At 42.9% G+C, this 20,537-nt stretch overlaps 1 protein-coding gene across 2 annotated transcripts in view; it reads right to left on the bottom strand.

Annotated features, from left to right (window-relative positions):
- GASK1B (golgi associated kinase 1B) overlaps nt 1-18,945 on the bottom strand; it is a 74,072-nt gene extending 55,127 nt beyond the window's left edge. The window contains exons 1-3 of one of the 2 annotated variants that reach the window (XM_086345948.1): nt 18,888-18,945; nt 18,576-18,634; nt 16,292-17,435 (exon numbers count right to left, since the gene is read on the bottom strand). In XM_086345948.1, the coding sequence (XP_086202074.1) occupies nt 16,292-17,201 (910 nt within the window). In that variant the 5' untranslated portion in view covers nt 17,202-17,435; nt 18,576-18,634; nt 18,888-18,945. Of the gene's footprint in view, nt 1-16,291; nt 17,436-18,083; nt 18,393-18,575; nt 18,635-18,887 lie in introns of those variants that run through there. The other variant, XM_086345946.1, reaches the window with a different exon arrangement.
- Nucleotides 18,946-20,537: the final 1,592 nt, after the last annotated feature.

The following is a 20,537-nucleotide window of genomic DNA, read 5'->3' as shown; positions in this document are numbered from 1 at the left end:
ATTCTGCCATTTGCAACAACATGGATGAACCTGAAGAGTATGATGCTTAGTGAAATAAGTCAGACAGAGAAAGACAAATAATCTAAGTTATCACATACTTGTGGAATTTAAAAAATAAAGCAAATCAAATTATGTAATAAGACAGAAACGGATTCACAGACATAGAGGACAAATTAGTGGTTACCAGTGGAGGGAGGGAAGTAGGAGGGGCAAGACAGGGGTAGGGGATTAAGAGTCACAAACTACTATGCATAAAAACAAAGAAAAAACAGAGATATATTATACAGGACAAGAAAATATAACCATGATTTTTAATAACTTCAAATGGAGTATAAAACTACAGAAACATTGACTCACTATGCTCCACATGAAACTAATAAAATATTCTAATCAACTATAATACAAAGAAATATATATATACAGCCTTAGAAAACAACAATCATCTACAATCTCCTATCCTAGTAACTGGTCCTATTATTTGTGTATTTTTTTTTATTTGTGTATTTACATCAGATATTTTCCCATGTCTTTCTTTCACACCTGAAAAAATTAGTTGTTTTTAGAAATTTAAGGAGCATAGCTTGTGGTTAGAGTTCAGACTCTGGAACCCAAGAGACTTTCTGAATTCTGGTCACATTATTTCTTAGATTTGTGATGTAAGACAAGTTACATAATGTCTTCAAACCTCGCTTTCATCCTCTGTAAAATGTAGGCAATACTGTACCTTCCAAAACTAACTGCATTAGGGTTAATGAGATCATGCATTTAAAGTTCTCAGCATGGTGCCTCACATATATGCATATCCTAGAAAGGTTTTGCTTTGACCATGCCTGCATTATAAAATCACATAGTTCATCAGCCTTCCCTTAGCCCTTATTTGTTTATTGGGCATCTACTATATCTCAAGTGCTGCTCGAGGCCTAAAGCATACGTCCATACACACATGCATGCATGTCAGGTTTCAGTTGTTTGCTTTTTGTTTGTTTTGTTTTTTGTGGCTGTTTGGCTTTCCTAGAACTTACATTTCCACCAAGGGAAAGACGCAAAAATTATGAAGGATGATAGACTATTTGGAATCATCTTACACATATAGTTTGTCATAACTGTCTCACTAAATGTTATAGTGCAAACATGTCTCTTACAATTAAATATTCTTAAGTATTATCACCCTAACTGTGATATCTAGCCCTGTGGTCAGATGGTGACTGAGGACCAGACAATGTCCATTAGCAGGCACTCAACTCCATTGAGACACAAAAGCAGTGGGAACAATACATACACAAAGGGTGGTGACTGAGTTCCAATAAAACTTTATTACAGACACTGAGTATACATGTTATATATTTGTAAGTGTCATAGTAATATTATTATGATGATATTTTTTCAACCATTTAAAAAATTGTAGAAACCATTAGTAGCTCACAAAACACAAAAATGGGCTGTGGGCTATCTCTCACCCACAGACTGTAGTGAATCAACTATTACCATTTCAGTCTATTGAGTATATTGCATTTCATTTACCATTTTCTTCCTTTTAAACCTTAAAATTTTTTGAACGATACATTTTCTATTAAATCATTTTAAAAATTGTTCTCAAACGGCCACAGGGAGCTTTCAGCAGATAGGAATAATTGGTTTTCTGTTAGTATCGACTGTTTTCCTCCACATTCATCTCCCATTAGCAAATATTCTGACTGTCACAGAAAGAGGTTCTATCCTGCCCTCCCTGACATCAGTCACCACGGGAAAGGGGCTTCCAGAAAGCAGGGCCAGTGCCAGTTCTCAGAGTTGGTAGGCCACCCGCTCTTCCTCCCAACAAACAGGTCTTGCAGAGTATTTGTGCACATTGCCCTCCCTTGAGGTACTGACAGCTGCCAGGATGGCTCCAGAGCTCAGAACTGTGAGCAGCTACTGCGAGGAGAACTCCACTTTGTATAAAATATGGCTGATAACAGCATTAAATGAACTTTGATAGATCTGAAGGCATGACAGAAAAATAGTCTCTGAAAGCAGGAAATGGGTTAAAGCAACTTACCTGAAGTGCCTCAGAGATGAGCTGCATTCATCTCTTCACATTCGGGTTTGTCAAAATGATGCAGCACTGTGCTCTCCAGAGAAATTTTACAGTGAAGAAATAAAATTCTAACTGTCAGAGTGGGGAGGAAGTGGGCTTTTAAAAGATATGTGGGTGCTCATGTAAACTAAAGGTTATACAGCTGTCTTTTTAAAAAATGAGACTTGCCAGTATAAAACTAATATATTTTCCAAAATCTGAATAGTTCCCCTGAATTTTTATGTTCTCCCAAGTTTGTTCTTTATTCAAAAGCACAAAGAAGACATTCTTTTGAGAAGATGGATGTGAAAATCCACTAAGAATGAATGCTATACACAGCCTCCTCTACCCTAGTTGACTAGGTGCCCTTCGCCTTCAGTCAGTGACGGGTCTTGTTGAACTATAGGTGGAGTTGTCAGTCGGCATCTATCACTGGGCAGAAATAAGTAAAACATCCTGAGCTCTGAAATCAGAAGCCTTTTTTTTATCACATGGGCCAAGTTCCAAGACTTCTTGTGAACAAGACAAAAAGGAAAGTGACAGTTCAGCTCAGAGCCTTTCATTAAAAATAACTCCAAAATCCATTAAAGAAAACAAAGACCAGCCAAACCTTGAGGCTCATCTTTGTTACGGGAAACCAACTGTGTCCAGTTCCATTGCAACTGTCTGATGCACTGAAGGAAAATTTGAACGTTGCAAAACTCTAATCTGCTAAAAGCAGGTGTTGAAGGGGTGTACCTCCCATGAGAGGGTAGCAGGTGTCTGGTTATTAATGAATGATCTGCTCTATTTTTCTACAGGGCCTTTCACAGTAGGGTTCTGGTGACTAAAAGTATTAGACAAAAGTGAAAAAAGCAGGTAGGACCTCTTGGCTTAGTGTTGATGAACCTGGACAAGTTACTTAATGTGAGAGAGGGTAAATAAGAATGCAAGATTCTGATGGCCTTTCAGGAGAGGGTAGGGACAGAGAATAAGATACTCAGGTTTTTAAGCATCTTTTTATTCCAAAAGCATGTATTTACCATTACCCCTTAATTTCTGGACCCATTTTGTCCCTGTGTTTTGGATAGAAAGAGTTCAGAGTGAAGCATACCAAAAATGGAGGACCTACCAGATCCCAGTCCAGGCAAGACCCATGCTGTGGCTAGGAATTCAGCAGAATCAGACAAATACATGTGTAATGATGACCAGGTTACATGTCTGCCAGTTGAAGAATGTTCTGAAGGGAGTGAATGAAGGACTAAAATAAAGGCTGAGCTCTCAGTGCAAAGACAAGCAAAACAAAATACTGCTGGGCTCCGGAATTGGGCTATAGCCGTTGTTGAGGAAAAGAACCTTCTCTGAAGAAGAGCTGAGCATGTGGGTGGGGTTGAGAAAGAAGTCACAAGTATTGATTGTATCCGCCACCCCCCCCCCGGCTTTTTTTTTTTGGCTCTATTGGGTCTTCACTGTAGCATTCAGGATCGTTAATTGTGGCCTATGGGATCCAGTTCCCTGACCAGGGATAGAACCTGGGTCCCCTACATTGAGAATGCAGTCTTAGCCACAGGACCACCAGGTAAGTCCCAGGGTCCTACTCTTGACAGTATCTCTGGTCTCCACAAGACTGGAGCCCAGTCCTCCAGCCACCCTGACTGAGGCACTGAGCACCCCAAGAGGTAAAAAGACCATCTTCCAAACCTGTCTGGCAGGGTGGTGAGAGGTCAAGACAGACACTGAAATACAGCACTGTCACATATTAGGAAGAACCAATTTATATTAGGTTTTTATGATTTTAAAAGGGGAAAGCAACAGAGAGGCAGAATTCCATATATTTTGTATGTTAAGAATCTGTGCAGACAATCGAGCCCTGAATACAAGGTCTTGTTTTAGGAATCTGATTTCTGGGTGATTTAGTTCTTGCAACAAAAAAATAAATGCATTTAGTTACTTTTCTGTTTCACTAGTTTTCTTGAGATTGAACTGAGTTTAAATAATCTCCACATTTCCTCAAGCATTAGCTAAGCGTGAAGCACTTGTGACTTCCTCCACCACAGACGACTCAAACAATCCAAACCATCAGTTCCACTTTAAAAAGTGTCCTTCTTTGTTCCAAAGCTTTGACTCATGGACAGGAACTTCTGCTTTCGAGGTCTGCCCAGGACTTCCGCTATGAAAATAGAAACTTCCAGACTCTTCCTGCCTCAATATTCCACTTTGAAAAACAGGAACCGACCTCAGCTTCAGAGGATCGTGAGGATGGGATCACTGCCAGGTTCCACAGACACAAAAAATCACATTTTGCCAATAAAGTGTTCGTCACATCTGGGTGATGCAGTCCTGTGCCATTTAGTGTTTGCTAATGTAGATGAAGAAGCCATGAACTCGACTGGAGTAAGCTTCCTGCAGTCCAAAGCCCATCACATCACCCTTCTTCTTCAGACTTGTCAATGATTCTCCATGGTCTGTGGGATAAAGTCCATGTCTTTCCATGACACAAACCCAATCATTCTCCACTCTCCCCCTCCAACCGCTAATCTCCTTTTCCCAGAACTGTTTTCCAGGCACATGCTCTCTCCATATTTCTACACCCACCCATCTCTCACTTCATCCACAGTCTGACATTACTGCTTCTACATCTTTTTTCAATACCCCTAACTATCTCCCTAAATACACATCCCTCTCTGTGCCTGCAGGGTTCCCCAAAAATATCTCCATTGAGGTCTTTACCTGACCACTCTTGTAGGATAGGTTTGCTTAGCCACCTCCCGCCTTCCAAGCTGGGAGCTCTTGAGAACAGGGACTCATCACCAATCATCTTTGGTTCTCCAGCTCCTGACATAATGTCTAGACCAAGTATTCAAATATGCTGATGAATAAATGAGTGAATTTTTCAGAATCCTCCACTTTCCATCTCTAGACTGTAAGTTCTAAGCAATAGTCCATGGCCCCCGAATAAACACTTGGTTGATGTGACCTCCTCGTAAGTGGTGATTTCACTGTACTCAGAAAGTGAAGAGGAACTAAAGAGCCTCTTGAAGGTGGAAGAGAAGAGTTAAAAAGCTGGCTTAAAATTCAACATTAAAAATGAAGATCATGGCATCGGTCCCATCACTTCATGGCAAATAGACGGGGAAACGATGAAACAGTGACAGACTTTATTTTCTTGGGCTCCAAATCACTGCAGATGGTGACTGCAGCCATGAAATTAAAAGACGCTTACTCCTTGGAAGAAAAGCTATGACACACCTAGACAGCGTATTAAGAAGCAGAGACATTACTTTGCCACCAAAGTCTGTATAGTCAAAGCTTTGGTTTTTCTAGTAGTCATGTATGGATGTGAGAGTCAGACCATAAAGAAAGCTGAGTGCTGAAGAATTGATGCTTTTGAACTGTGGTGTTGGAGAAGACTCTTGAGAGTCCCTTGGACTGCAAGGAGATCAAACCAGTTAATCTTAAAGGAAATCAGTCCTGAATATTCATTGGAAGGACTGATGCTGATGCTGAAGCTCCAATACTTTTGGCCACCTGATGTGAAGAGCTGACTCACTGGAAAAACCCTGATGCTGGGAAAGATTGAGGACAGGAGGAGAAAGGGACAACAGAGGATGAGATGGTTGGATGGCATTACCGACTCAATAGACATGAGTTTGAGCAAACTCTGGGAGATGGTACAGGACAGGGAAGCTTGGTGTGCTGCGGTCCATGGGGTCTCAAAGAATTGGACATGACTGAGCAACTGAATAACAACAGTATAAATGGATCAAAAACAATTAGAGGCCCTGAGAAGTAGAAGTGGGGGCGTTCAGGGGTTCCAGGCCCTCATTCTACCATCCAGCCCCACATCTCCATAATTCTCTGAGACTGGGAATGATAAACACAGGAGTGGTGCAGACGCATTGCCTCACTCCTTGGGACCCAAAATCAGTGTCTTGAGAAGGGGACAGTTAAGGCATCCTGTCTCCATTCGGGAATTATACCAAAAGGCCATGGAGGTAGCAGGTTCTGATGTGGACGCTGATTACCTGGGAAGGCCCAGCCCCACCCGCTGAGAATCCATTAAGGAGAGAGGGTAATGGCGAAGGCTCATACAGTGATGAGGATGAGGCTGGGTCCCAGCCCCACTGCACATGACCTGCCAGCCTTTGGAGGACACGTTTACTCTCTGAGCCTCGTTTTCCCCACAGGAAACCTGTTCAAGACTAACTGGTGTGTGTGGCTGCCATACAATTTGGTGACATGAACGTAAAGTGCCTTGCACTCCATAAACAGGAAAGACTGGGATCATCCACCATCCACCCCAAGCACCTTCATTAAATGACAACATGAAGTGCCTGTTTATTTAGTTCACATAAACATCAATTTAGAGAAACAAACTAAGAAAATCTAAGGAGACATTATTACGAAGAGCTGAATTAGCTTAGAAACCAAATGAAAATAACAGGTAGCAATCACTGAGTGTCCTTTTGAGAGGGGTGGCGCTGTTATATATATTTTATACACATCAGCTCACTCAATGCTCACACCTCGATGAGGTTAGTACATTACCAATATCTTGATACTCTTGAAAAAATAAGGCAGAAAAAGATTAAGTCATTTCTCCTAGACCACACAATTCTCAGGTGGTAGAACACGGCTTCAAATTCAGGGAGTCTGGACTGCCAGTCGTTATGAGCTGAACTGTGTTCCTCCAAAATTCACATGCTGAAGTCCCAACCCCAGCACCTCAGGAGGTGACTGCATTTGGAGAAAGAGGCAATTAAGAGTGGTCCTAATGCAGTACTCTTGCCTGGAAAATCCCATGGACGGAGCCTGGTGGGCTGCAGTCCATGGAGTCCCTATGAGTCGGACACGACAGAGTGACTTCACTTTCACTTTTCACTTTCATGCATTGGAGAAGGAAATGGCAACCCACTCCAGTGTTCTTGCCTGGAGAATCCCAGGGATGGGGGAGCCTGGTGGGCTGCCGTCTATGGGGTCACACAGAGTCGGACACGACTGAAGCAACTTAGCAGCAGCAGCAGCAGCAATGCAGTATGACTCATGTCCTTAGAAGAAGAGATCTGGGGACTTCCCTAGGGGTTCAGCTGGTAAACATTTCGCCTGAAATGCGGGAGAAATGTTCGATTCCTGAGTTGGGAAGATCCTCTGGAGAAGGGAAAGGCTACCCACTCCAGTATTCTGGCCTGCTTGGAGAATTCCATGGACTATAGTCCATGGCGTCACAAAGAGTCGGACACGACTGAGTGACTTTCACTTTCACTGATGGTCCAGTGGTTAAGGCCTCTCCTTCCAATGCAGGGGATGCAGGTTCAATCCCTGCTCAGGGAGCTAAGACCCACATGCCTCTTGGCCAAAAAACCAAAACATAAAACAGAAGCAATAAAACCTGTGCACATAAAAAAAGAATCCTAAAAAAACTTTTTTGAAAAATTTTAATTTTTTCTAAATAAAAGAAAAAGAGATTTGGACCCAGTGAGGGAATGCAATGGGCCCAGGATCACACAGTTAAGCTCATAGGAGGACTCAGTGAGAAGGTGGCTGTCTACAAGCCAAGGAAGAGGCCTCAAAGAAACCAAACCAGCTGACACCTTGACCTAGAACTTCCAACCTCCAGAACTGTGAGAAATAAAGGTTTAAGCCATCCAGTCTGTGGTATTTTGTGGTATCAGCCCTAGCAAACAGATATGCCAGTCCACTCTGTGAATTGCAAAGCTATTTGAATTTAAAACTCTACAGCTTCTTCCTCATGTTTAGAGTCACAAATAGAAAGTACATGCTACAAATTACAACCAAACTCAACTGAAATGTCAATATTTGCCCATTAACTGAGGTCAGCACCTATGTAGTCCTTAACTCACCTAGAGACAGCAACAGATTCAGTCCCAATAGAAAGGTCATGACCGTGGGCTCAGGCTCAAGCTGACTGAATCTTGAGCAGGGGTCATATAAGGAACCCCTCCAGGCTATGAGCTGTCACGTGATCCAACCCTGGAAGCTCCATGGGGACAGGGGTTCTCGACTGCTCTGCCCACTGATATAGCCCCCAGTGAAGAATGGCTGGCACATAGCAGGTGCTCAATAAATATTTCTTAAAAGAAAAAAGGATAATGTGATGCTGGAGAAGGAAACAGACTGCATGGAACTGAGGAACATGCCATTTTCAGGCTGTGAGGACTGTGGCAACTATTAGCCACTGACCCTTCTATGCCAGCTTTGTGGGAGATCCAGGGGCACCTTCCAGAGGAACAGCAGATAAGGCTCCCAGGTTCCCCTACTTGGCCAATGAAAGTATGTAGTGAGCAAACAAGAAAATAGCAGAGCTAAGCGCTGCTTGGAGCCCATGCTCAGTAAACCTGTGTGTGAAGCTGACCAACTCAATTTGATTGCTAAAGAAATAAAACCCTTAAGGCTTTTCTGATAAAGAACACAACATGTTTTCCTTCCAGCTCCTCAAAAATAAGACATGATTCCTATACTCTTGAGTTAATATTTTAAGAAAGTTTGCACCCCGTGTCCAAGATGTCTAGGATTTTGAAGTCAGGGTGTTTCCAAGTTGTATGGGCATCTGGGTGATTCTTATAACTCCCTGAAAAACACCTCTGTCCTTACCTGAGAGCTTGAGACAACATGAATTGTGCAGCTGCGATCTCCCTGCCCTGGCAGTCGCACTGTCAGCCAGCAACTCATAGCACTGCTCACATGTACTCGAGAGGAGAGTGGAAAATACACAGCATATTTCTCCTGCTTTATGATAAGACGAGGCAGTACAAGGCGGAGAACAGTGAGCAACTTGGGATTTACAATGAATTTAAATGGAAGTTGGTGGGGTGCTTGCAGTTTGTCATCCAAGCAGCCTTGACACACGCAATTCCTGGAACTACCTTAATTCAGTCTGACATCTCTGTGGCAGTAAAGCAGCATCCTAAAAATAAAGCAAACATAATGCATCTTCTATGCTAGGCATGAAAAATAGTAGGATGCTTAAATGCTACCAAAATGGTAGCCCTTGGGATTCATTTGTGTAGCTGGGCAGACTGCCACAAAGGTTGGCCAAGCTGCTAAGTGGAGGACCACAGGGGCTGCTGGGTTCCTCTGCTCTTTACGTGGACATAATCTGCTTTGTCTTGCCTTAGATACATATTTGAAATATTTTATTAAAAACTTATCTAAATGTATCAACACCACACAGTATCTGGTGACCTCTGTCATGACTGATGACTTTCCCAAGGACAGTTTGGCAGAAAACATACTAATGTGTTCAGTCATATTTACATACAAGTAATTGTTTATGGTAAAACAGGAAGACCTGGGAGGCATTGGCTTGTATTTAAACAACAATAAGCCTTGTAGCCGTGTTTAAAGTAGTATGCTCATACTTCCCTTGAGTGAAAATTAGTATCTATATTAAATGGTTGAGTTGAAAAAATAGGTTAAATAGAAAGGTTGGCATAATGGTAAATTAGAAATCACCAGGTTAAAATTTGCACATTACTGTCACTATCTCACGATTATATCAAGTTATGTTTGAGCGGTATTGTGGGTAAGAAAGCAACATGGGAGACTAGTATCAGACAGATCTGGGTTCAAATTCCACTTCCACTGCTCACTAGCTATGTACCCTTACCAAGTCTCAGGATTCTCTGCTGTGTGGAATTGTTAAGTAATGCAACAGATAAATGATATCAAATGCAGTGTAGATGTTCTGTGATACATAACACTAGATTCTTTATAGACTCACAACTAAAAAAATATTTCATTATTGCAAACATGGATTTTTTTTCAAAGCTTTTGATGCTATCTTTCAATTCAGTTTTGTATTTCCCGCACAGGTATCATAGGATGGGACTCTGGCCCAGTGATCATAGCTAGACTTTGTAGGATGGTCCCCTCCTGAACCATCCCTACCTAATTACAACCTTACGCTTCCCCAAGTACACCCTTCTTATTTTCTAGGATATATTTGGAGTGACACCTGTCAGAAAATAGTTCAGTACACCATTCAGGGCCAGTATACCTGCTAATTTCACATACATCTATTTTGGGATTCAAGGAGAGACATCTAGAATTCATCAAGTTGTATAACCAAGAACCTGCCCCAGATGAACCTTAGCTAGTGGCTCTGGGATGACAGGATCACTTCTGTCAGTTTTACAAACAGACAAATAAAGAAATACCTGGAGCTTTATCAGTGGGACCTTTTGTCTTCGGACTGAATGGGCAAAAAGCTTCATCTGAGGGGCTGCGACAGGCCCATCATTCAATCACAGCCTCTGATGCTCTTTTACATCTCCCTTTGCATCTTATGGACCCTTTTTACATCAGGGTAATTTATATGACTTTGAGAAAAGGTATTTAACTACGCTAGGCCTCTCCTTCCACGTCCACAAAATGTCTCATAGAGTACCTGTCATAAATAATGAGATAATACGCACACGGTACGTAGTGACACTCAGTGTTATGCTTGCTATGGTTACAGTGCTGTCTCCTTAAGAAATGAAATAGCCCATATTTGGGCATCAGCATGCAAGTCATCAGCATCTAGTTGTGCTAGATAACTGACTAATGAGTACATGAATAGGTTGTGGTGATGGGGAAAGAAGACACTTAATTAAGGCCCCTGAAATGATTTGGTGAGGAAAGCAGATGATAAACAGGAAGTTACAAGACAAGTGCTTGAATTCTTCCTGGAAAATAAACTCATTGTATGACCTTGAGCTGCTTTCTTCTTATCTTTCTTTCTTCTCAAAATTGAAAGTGTCTCCTGCATAGGTTTCTTTGAAAGATTAACTGAGATAAGCAAAATATCTGCATTCATCACACAAGATACACTAGCCATGTTCTTGTTACCAAGCATAAATTCATTTTCACAAACATTCATCAAAAGTCAGAGAAGAAAAACAACACTTAGAGCAGATTACTTATAGGACTGTCTCCCTAACCACTCTCCCAGATATTAAAAGCTTTACTCCCAGACCAAGCCAGATCATCAGAAAAATACATACCTGAGTTCCACTGCTCCTCCTACAGAAAACTCACTATCAAATTACATTACAGTATGAGGTTGCTTCCCAGGTGGCCCAGTGGTATGAGGCCACCGTACATTATGGTATGAGGCCACCGTACATTATGGTATGAGGCCACTGTACATTATGTGAGGCCACTGTACATTATGGTATGAGGCCACCGTACATTATGTGAGGCCACTGTACATTATGGTATGAGGCCACCGTACGTTATGGTATGAGGCCACCATACATTATGGTATGAGACCATGTATATTATGGTACGAGGCCACCATACATTATGGTATGAGGCCACCGTACATTATGGTATGAGGCCACCATACATTATGGTATGAGGCCACCGTACATTATGGTATGAGGCCACCGTACATTATGGTATGAGGCCACTGTACATTATGTGAGGCCACTGTACGTTATGGTATGAGGCCACCATACATTATGGTATGAGGCCACCGTACATTATGGTATGAGGCCACCATACATTATGGTATGAGGCCATGTACATTATGGTACGAGGCCACCATACATTATGGTATGAGGTCATGTACATTATGGTATGAGGCCACCATACATTATGGTATGAGGCCACCGTACATTATGGTATGAGGTCATGTACATTATGGTATGAGGCCACCGTACATTATGGTATGAGGCCACATACATTATGGTATGAGGGGCTTCCCAGGTGACTCAGTAGTAAAGACTCTGCCTGCCAAAAGAGGAGATGCAGGAGACATTGGTTCAATCTCTGGGTTGGGAAGATACCCTGGAGGAGAAAATGGCAACCCACTCCAATATTCTTGCCTGGAAAATGCCATGGACAGAGGAGCCTGGTGGGTTACAGTCCATGGGGTTGCAAAGAGTTGGATACAACTAAGTGACTGGGCACATGAGGTTGCAGACCATATTATATTGATGGTCCTCACAAGAATAAGCTCCATAAACCTTATTATTTGCATAATTCAGAGGCTGCCAAGGACATTTTTCATTACCCTTTTCAATGAGCTATTTATAAGATACTGCAGGAGAAAGACCAGCCTGGATTTAGGACAAAAAATGTTGTCCTGAGTTTTGAAAGCCTGAAGCAAATATAGATTTACTGTTTAGAGTCAGTGGAACAATCCAAAAATGCATTCTTACATTTATTCAAAAATATTTGCTGAGCACCTACTATGTGCCAGACTCTCCACTGGGATCCAGAAACACAGTGATGAGCAAGACGGGAGATATCTCTGCCTTCACAGACCTAAAGCCTAGTGGGATGGAGGAGATGATCAACAAGCAATTGTAGTTACAAAGCAGTGACACAGAATGAGCCAGAAGCAGATGCTGGGTACCTAGATGAGATCTATCATCACTTTAGGTAGATGCGGAGGCTCAAATAAAGCTAAGCTTGGACCAAGAGAGGCCTAGGAGCACCCTAGAGGGAAGATACACATATCTGTGGAAATCAAAGGGAGAAAGACACAAGTCAGGAAAAAGCTAGAGCTAGTACCAGGAACCTAAGACTGTGTTTCCCCTACCATGACCAGAACTGATCTATGTATATTCTTTACATCAGTACAATGTCTCCACGAATAGAATCATATTGTGCAGAGTGCTCATAACTATACCTAAATTAGGTCCTAGCCTCCTGAGGAAATTGGCCTGATTTTATGACTCTCCTAGAATAACTACATTCTAGGAGAAAGAATCAAAGAAAGAACAAAGAAATTTCTAGTATTACCTGAAATACAATCTTTGGTATTTAATTCATCACATAGAGAGTCATGTCAATGCAACCTTGCCGGTTTCTTTCCATAACCACTTACTTCTGAAAGGAGAGGGGAACACCAGTCTATACTGGGATTTTAAATGCCTCCTTCAAATTGAATGCAACTGCCTTCTTCATTTGCAAAGATGCTGGATACCTTAGAGGTATCCTGGCACCAAGAAGTTTCACTAAGCAAGAAGGACACCGCAGTTTCAGTTCTAGTCCTGTCACATAAAGAAATGTTATATATCCAGAGAAAACTAATTCAAAAAGACACATGCACCCCAGTGTTCATAGCAGCAGTATAAAAGCCAAGACATGGGAACAATCTCAATGTTTATCAACAGAGGAATGGATAAAGAAGAGGTGGCACATATATACAGTGGAATATTCCTTAACCATAAAAAAGACTGAAATAATACCATTTGCAGCAATATGGATGGACCTAGAGATTATCGTACTAAGTACAATAAATCAGACAGACAGAGAAAAACAAATATATGATATCACTTAGATGTGGAACCACCAAAAAAATGATACAAATGAACTTACTTACAAAACAGAAATAGATTCACAGACATAGAGAACAAATGTATGGTTACCAAAGAGCAGGGCATCAATTAAGAGTTTGGGATTAACAGATACACACTACTATATAGAAAACGGATAACCAACAAGGACCTACTGTATAGCACAGAGTATATTTTGTATATTCAAAATCTTTTAATAAACTATAATGGAAATGAATCTGAAAAGAATATATGTGTGTATGTATAACTGAATCACTTTGCTGTACACCCGACTCTATTACAACACTGTAAATCAACTACACTTCAATTAAAACAAAAAAAGATGATAGATGAGGCTTGGAGGCTCTATGAGTTCATTGAGGCTACTCAATGAAATTGGTACCTCATGTGCTTAGTGTAATAATAAGCTAAGCTAAGTCACTTCAGTCGTGTCCAACTTTGTGCAACCCCATAGACGGCAGCCCACCAGGCTCCGCTGTCCCTGGGATTCTCCAGGCAAGAACACTGGAGTGGGTTGCCATTTCCTTCTCCAATGCATGAAAGTGAAAAGTGAAAGTGAAGTCGCTCAGTCGTGTCCGACCTCAGCAACCCCATGGACTGCAGCCCACCAGGCTCCACCGTCCCTGGGATTCTCCAGGCAAGAACACTGGAGTGGGTTGCCATTTCCTTCTCCATAGCCAATATTTACTGAAGGTTTTGGAGAAGGAGATGGCATCCCACTCCAGTATTCTTGCCTGGAGAATTCCATGGACTGTGGAGTCTGGTGGACTACAATCCATGGGATCGCAAACAATGGGACACAACTGAGCGACTAACACACACACACACACTCTGAAGGTTTTCTATGGATTAACTAATAACAGCCTCATGAGGTGGGTATTGTTTCATGGAGGGTCACATGCCTGGTAAATTCAAACTCAAGCGGTCTGGCTCCGGAGCCCAGGCTTCTAACTCTACTTCACTCTCCCAACTCCATCCAGCATTTTCCCAGGGAATCTGGAAGGACAGATCAGACTATGGTTCCTCGGGATACATTCAAGTGTGCATCACCTCTTCTGAAAGGCCTTTACAACGTGAAATGAATGGCAAGAGAGCCTTCCCTGGGAACCCTCTGTGCTGCTGGCCCAGGATAGCCTCAGTGTGTGCCTGCTGTCTCTGTGCCCTCCTGGATCTCCCTTATCTCCAAGAACTCCTGTCTGGAGGAAGTGATACAGCCACCTAAGCCCAAAGGCGAAAAGCTGATGTCAGGAAGTTTGCTGGGCCTGTGCTCAAAACCCAGCTTAGCCATGAACACAAGGCCAATTACTTTGCCTAACTAAGCCTCAGTATTCTCATCTACTAAGTGGAACTAAAAATAGCACCTACCTGCTGGCACTGTTGTGAGAAACATAGGAATCGAGGTGTATATGGACTGTATGTCTCAATTTGTGTAGTGTTTAGCAAACAGCAAGCACCTGCTAAAAATGAGCTTTTACCAACATTTGATTGAATGTTAGAGAAGTTTTCTCACATTGGCCTCCTCCTGGTGAAGACTCTGTGAACTTGAGACATGGAAACACACCTATGAATCTGAAGCACTTAGCCATAAACCAGGATGAGTAAGGGATGACCAGTCTTTCTAAACAAATCACAGGTAGTTCAAAAAGTACCCATTCTAAAGCTAAATTACACTCCTGAAGTCATTAAAATGCAGTTTGGCTTTTGACCACTCCAAAGGCTTTAATGTATTCCAGTCCAGACTCCACAGGGCCTGGGCTGAAATGCTTTTACGGTGACAGGAGGGGGCTTCCCAGGTGACTCTAGTAGTAAAGAACCCGCCTGCCAATGCAGGAGACATAAGCGAGGCCGGTTTGACCCCTGAATTGGGAAGATCCCCTGGAGGAGGGCATGACAACCCATTCCAGTATTCTTGCCTGGAGAATCCCACGGAGAGGGCAGCCTGGTGGGCTCCATGGGGTCCATGGGGTTGCAAAGAGTCAGACTTTGCATTCACTGAAGTGACCTAGCACGCACTCACATGGTGAGATGAAGCAAATAAATAGCCTTTGAGCTTACGATGTCTTTGGGGTTCTTTTTAGCCTCTTGGACTAGCCTGGATTGAGCTAGTGACAACTTCTGGGATCACTATGCTTTCAAACACAAGCAAGGGACCTACCTTACTTTGTCCTCACACTCTGGAATTGCCTCAGGCACCAGAGAAAATTCTTTCTGTGGCATGAGCATGGCCACACACCAGTCCTGGCCACCTGCAGCCGAAGCAGCTGGCTGTACACCCTGGGACTTGACAAAGTGTCTATCATCTGACGGCATCTGGACACTCAGGTTCCATAAACCAGAGTCATGGACTTGGAGAAACCACCAGCTGATTTGTGCATCTATGGAACAAATTACCTCTTTTGATCTCATTAGCTTTGTAAATGAAAGCAATTAAATCCATTGTGAAAAATGAAGGTGTTGAATCTAACATGATCTGGCTCTGGGCCTCTTAGAAAGATTCCATCTGCAGAAAAAAGATAACCCACCCCCTACCCCCACCTTACTGTTAAAAACTTCCCATCCACAGCATTCTACTTACTTCCATAGTAGTATCCTACTTAACAATATGCCTGACTGTCTGCAAGTTCTTTTCTTCCACCCCACCTTCCACTCCTCATCACTGAAATTGCCACTGGCTTTAATTAGGTTTAATAAACCTCTGGGAAGCAAGGTCAGGGAAACAGAGAGCTCAGATTACTGCAGTGGGAGCTTTCTCTTGCCTGTGGAGGACAGTTTGCATCCTCCCAAAGCTGGGAAAATCAAGGATGCCAACCACGTGGATAGACACGCTGCTGCTGCTGTCCAAATGGGAACCGTGGGTGGAGAAAATCATTTAGAAAAAGAGAGGGAGGCAAAGAGAAAATCAAGCCCAATCCCCGACAGCTGCAAATAAGGAAGCCTGGGAAAGGGTTACCTTGGATGAACTCAGACTTCCTGCTCACAGAGGGCAGGGTCCGGTTGAGTCCCAGGATCCTGTCCAGGTGGAAGGCAAACACCTCGCTCATGTCCAGAGACTGCTTGAGCAGCCCGCAGGGGCTGGGACCGCAGGCGGGCACCGAGGGCCGGGTAGTCCCCTCCAGCACCAGCAGGCGTGCTCCGCTCCTGGACTGGGCCGGCTGTAGACCCGCCACGGCGCCGTTGGCCAGCAGGCGCATCTGGCCGATGTCTTCTTTGCTCAGCCACGATGGGGCGCTCTCGCTGTAGATCCTGATGTTGCTCTCCCCGGCCAGGGGCAGCTGCACATCTGCGCCCCCACCTCGTGCTCTTGGACCCTGGATCCACCTCCAGGGTCGCTCCCCAGCCTTGGCCAGGTTTCCTCCTGGGACGTGCCCGGGCACTTCAGAATCCACTGCCCTTGCAGCTACCTGAGGCCGAAGGGATGGTCCCACCAAAGCCTCGGGCCCTGGGACTCTCGAAGCCACCGCATACTTTTTCCTGCGCTTCGGTTTCACTGTGCCACGGATGTTGGCTGGCTTGCTGCGCTTCGAGCGCAGGGTGATGTACACCACGTTGGGCTGCAGCGTGGTGCCATTGCCCTGGGACTCGGGAGGGGCCAGCGTGCCATCCAGGGGTATCTCAGGGAAGGGGGCCTCGGTGGCAGCCCGGCTCCGGTGCGGTCCCTTTCCTGCCGGCCTTGCGTGCTGGACAGGGGCGCGCCCCACCTGACTGACCAGGAAGCCCAGGTAGATGGCGCAGGCGGTGCCCAGCAGGAGGTTCCTCCGCGTCCTGGGGCGCCGACTGCTCCAGAGTTTCCGCACCCTCGGGACGCACAGGGAGCAGAGGAACCAGTTTATGAGCTGCCCTGGCTTGTCCGGGCAGCTCATTTCTCCGCGGTGTCCACATGCTGAACAGAGTTTAAACTCGGCCGTTGGTGCCTGCTGACATGAAGCATGGTTTTCTGAACGCAGCTGTCGCTTCCGCTCGGGTGTTTAAGTGGTCTCCAGTGGGTCGAGGTGGAAGTTAGGCGTTGGTGATGGAGCCGGGAAGGCTTCTGACACTGGCCACAACGAACCTTTTACACCCCCATTAGTCTCCCCAAGGAGAAGTCTGACTAGTTCCTGGGAATGAATGGAAAGAGTGCACTGAGTCACAGTCTCAAACTCCCGTTCAGTTCCTCCACAAGAGGAAATTTTAAAAAAACGGGACCCTTTCCTTTCATTACTGTCACCACTAGTTACAATTAGTGAAAACAAACTACCAAAATCCAAGACTGTTTTATAACTTGTAGCTAGAGTCTTTTAATTTGATCCTGAAGGAAAAGCATTAAAATTGGACAAATCCAGTCTTTTCTTTTTGAAATTAAAAAGTGATTTAAGAAAAGCAACAAAGGGTTTTAAAAATCTATAGCTATCTTCTATTTATTTTTAGAAGTCTTGCATTAATTAACTGGGCAGAAGCCCCAAATATTAACATTCAAAATCAGAAATATATTCTCTTAATCTGATGGTACAATCTTTTCTTCATAATACATTTCATCATCTTACATTAAGGGTCATTATACTATAAAGCCATACATGTTCACGTATCTTGGAAGTAATTACATTTATTCGGTCATACACACACAAACATAAACACAAAACACGCATCTAACTGCTTTTAATTCCTTTTCTTTCCACCAAATTCAGCTGAAAGAAAACCCAAAGCTCTCTAGCTGTCTTTTTTCACATTATTAAAAAGAAGAAGAACTGGTAAGCAATGTTACTTACACAGCTGGCCCCGTGCTTGGCTCCAGGAAGAATGTAATCTCTGACTCTAATGCAAAGAACTTTTAAAGGCTGAGGCATGTAAGTAGAACATATTTCATGGTCAAGAGTGTTCCACATTTCAAATATTTCAGCTCAGCTTTAAAAGTTCCCTTTAAAACTACTGATCGCAAAGCAAAACGGATACTTGTTAACTGGCTGCTGACAACCCACTTTGAAGACGTGAGGGTTTTTTTTTTTAATATTAAAAAAAATGAACTTTAATTTTAAATTCTGAAAAAAACAAATGCCGTCCAGAAGCAGTTTTCATTCAAATATTTCTCCACTTATTTTTAACCCCCGGGAGCCCTCTAGTGTCCTGTTTAGAAACAGACTCTTGGAATTCAAAGGCATTTGAGAGGGTTTGCTTAGCAGCAGTAGAATAAAGGCCCCCTGAGATGAATGCCATCACCCCAGAGGCCTGGGATTAGAGCATCGGAGTTCCCAGGGACTCACCTTTTCATCCTGGCTGTGTCCAGAGTCACATTGATCTCCCACCTCTTCTGAGAAGTCACCTAGAAATTCATAAAAAGGTAAGAAAGGGTTAATGCAAATGAAGGTTAAAATAGAACAGGCAAATAGGAGTACACATGGGTAGGAAGAGACGTTTAGTGTGCCCTTGCACAGTTCAACAGATCACAAAAAGAAAGTTGTGGATTCTCTCTGATTGGAGGTATTTAAAAAACAGGTTAGTGATTGGTTTAGGTGATTTGTGTGTCCCGGCACAAAGGCAAGGGTTGATGACCTCTGGGTCTCACTTAGACGTACCGTTTTTGCTTCTACAGCAAATATAATCTAGAAGGCAAACAGGCAGACACACTGGAAGCAGATAGGGAATGACTCCCCGCCCCGGAAAAGAAGGTTGTGATATGGGGGTTGGAGAAATTAGAGTATTGTCTGTAATCCTAAAAAGACTACATTTGACAATGCAAAAAAGATCAAGGCATTAGAATATATATAGAAGGAAAGAATTAACTTCCAAGTAAAGAAATACCGAAAATCATAATAGAACTGTTCCTTTAGCACTCAAACTCAGATCTTTCTTCCTCTTTAAAAGTTCTGCCATGTGGAGGAACGAGACAGGACAATTCCAGTACTGACAGAGGCCTAGAAATACCTGTAGATTCTGTCTAAGCTTAATTAGAATTTAAGCATCAAATTGACTTCCATTGTACTTCAATACTCTTTTTAAAATTTGTATTGGGGTATAGTTGATTGATGATGTTATGTTAGTTTCAGGTGTACAACACAGTGATTTAGTTATACATATATATGCGTCTATTCTTATTCAGATTCTTTTCCCATTTAGGTTATTACAGAGTATTGAGTAGAGTTCCCTGTACTATACAGGAGGTCCCTGTTGGTTATCTACTTTATATATAGCAGTGTGTGCATGCCAATCCCAATCTCCCATTCTAGCCCTCCTCCCTATCTGTCCCCTACTGGTTATCATAAATTTATTCTCTAAATCGGTGAGTCTGTTTCTGTTTCATAAATAAGTTCATTTGTATCCTTTTTAGATTCTGCATATAAGCAATATCATATGATATCTATCTTTCTCTGATTTACTTCACTCAGTATGATAATCTCTAGGTCCATTTATATTCCTGCAAATGGCATTATCTCATTCTTTTTAATGGCTGATAATAGTCCACCACATATATGTACCTCATCATCTTTATCTGTTCCTCTGCTGATGGACATTTAGGTTGCTTCCATGTCCTGGATATTGTAAACAGCCATACAGTGAACACTAGGGTGCACGTAGTCTTTCGAGCCATGTTTTTCTCCAGATATGTGCCCAGGAGTGAGATTGCTGGATTATATGGGAGCAATACTCTTTAAAGCACACCTCCATGAGCACAGAATTACTTTCTAGATAATAAATATTAACTTCTTGAAAGAAAGCTATAACAAAGCTGGTTTGTAAAATTATCTTGTTATTTTCTTGTTTTTAGAAGAATAACTGACCCGAACTCTTCAAAAATAAAAGTTAGTGTTTGGCAAAGGCCAGGATATACTAAGGGGAAAGCTCCACTGTTTCCAAAACTTGTTTTTTTAGTGGATAAATGTATAGGAAGTAGAAATGAATTGTCTGAGTTAGTGAACTTGGTTGACTGTCCCTCTTCTCCCCACATTTTTGTCCCTGACACCTCACTGATCATCTCAGAGGCCCTTCCCAGCCTTGGCCTCCTGACAGGGAGTCACCATTGCCCCAAGGCAAAGATCTCTGGTAGAGTTAGGAACCAGCTCATAGAACCATGGTTGTAGCTAACATGCTGATATTAAAAATACACTGGATAAGCAATGCTCAGCAGTAAGAATCAGAAAACTTTTTTTGTTGTTTGTTTGTTTTAGTTTTGGGCTGCATCGGGTCTTTGTTTCTGCAGGGGCTTTTCTCTAGTTGCAGAGAACGGG

The sequence above is a fragment of the Bos grunniens genome, chromosome 17, assembly GCF_055505025.1.
Source record: "Bos grunniens cultivar Pamir isolate PY7600 chromosome 17, Bosgru_T2T1.0, whole genome shotgun sequence".
Lineage (NCBI taxonomy): Eukaryota > Metazoa > Chordata > Mammalia > Artiodactyla > Bovidae > Bos > Bos grunniens.
Note: the sequence above shows the minus strand (reverse complement) of the source record. Positions and strands in the feature narration are given on the sequence as shown.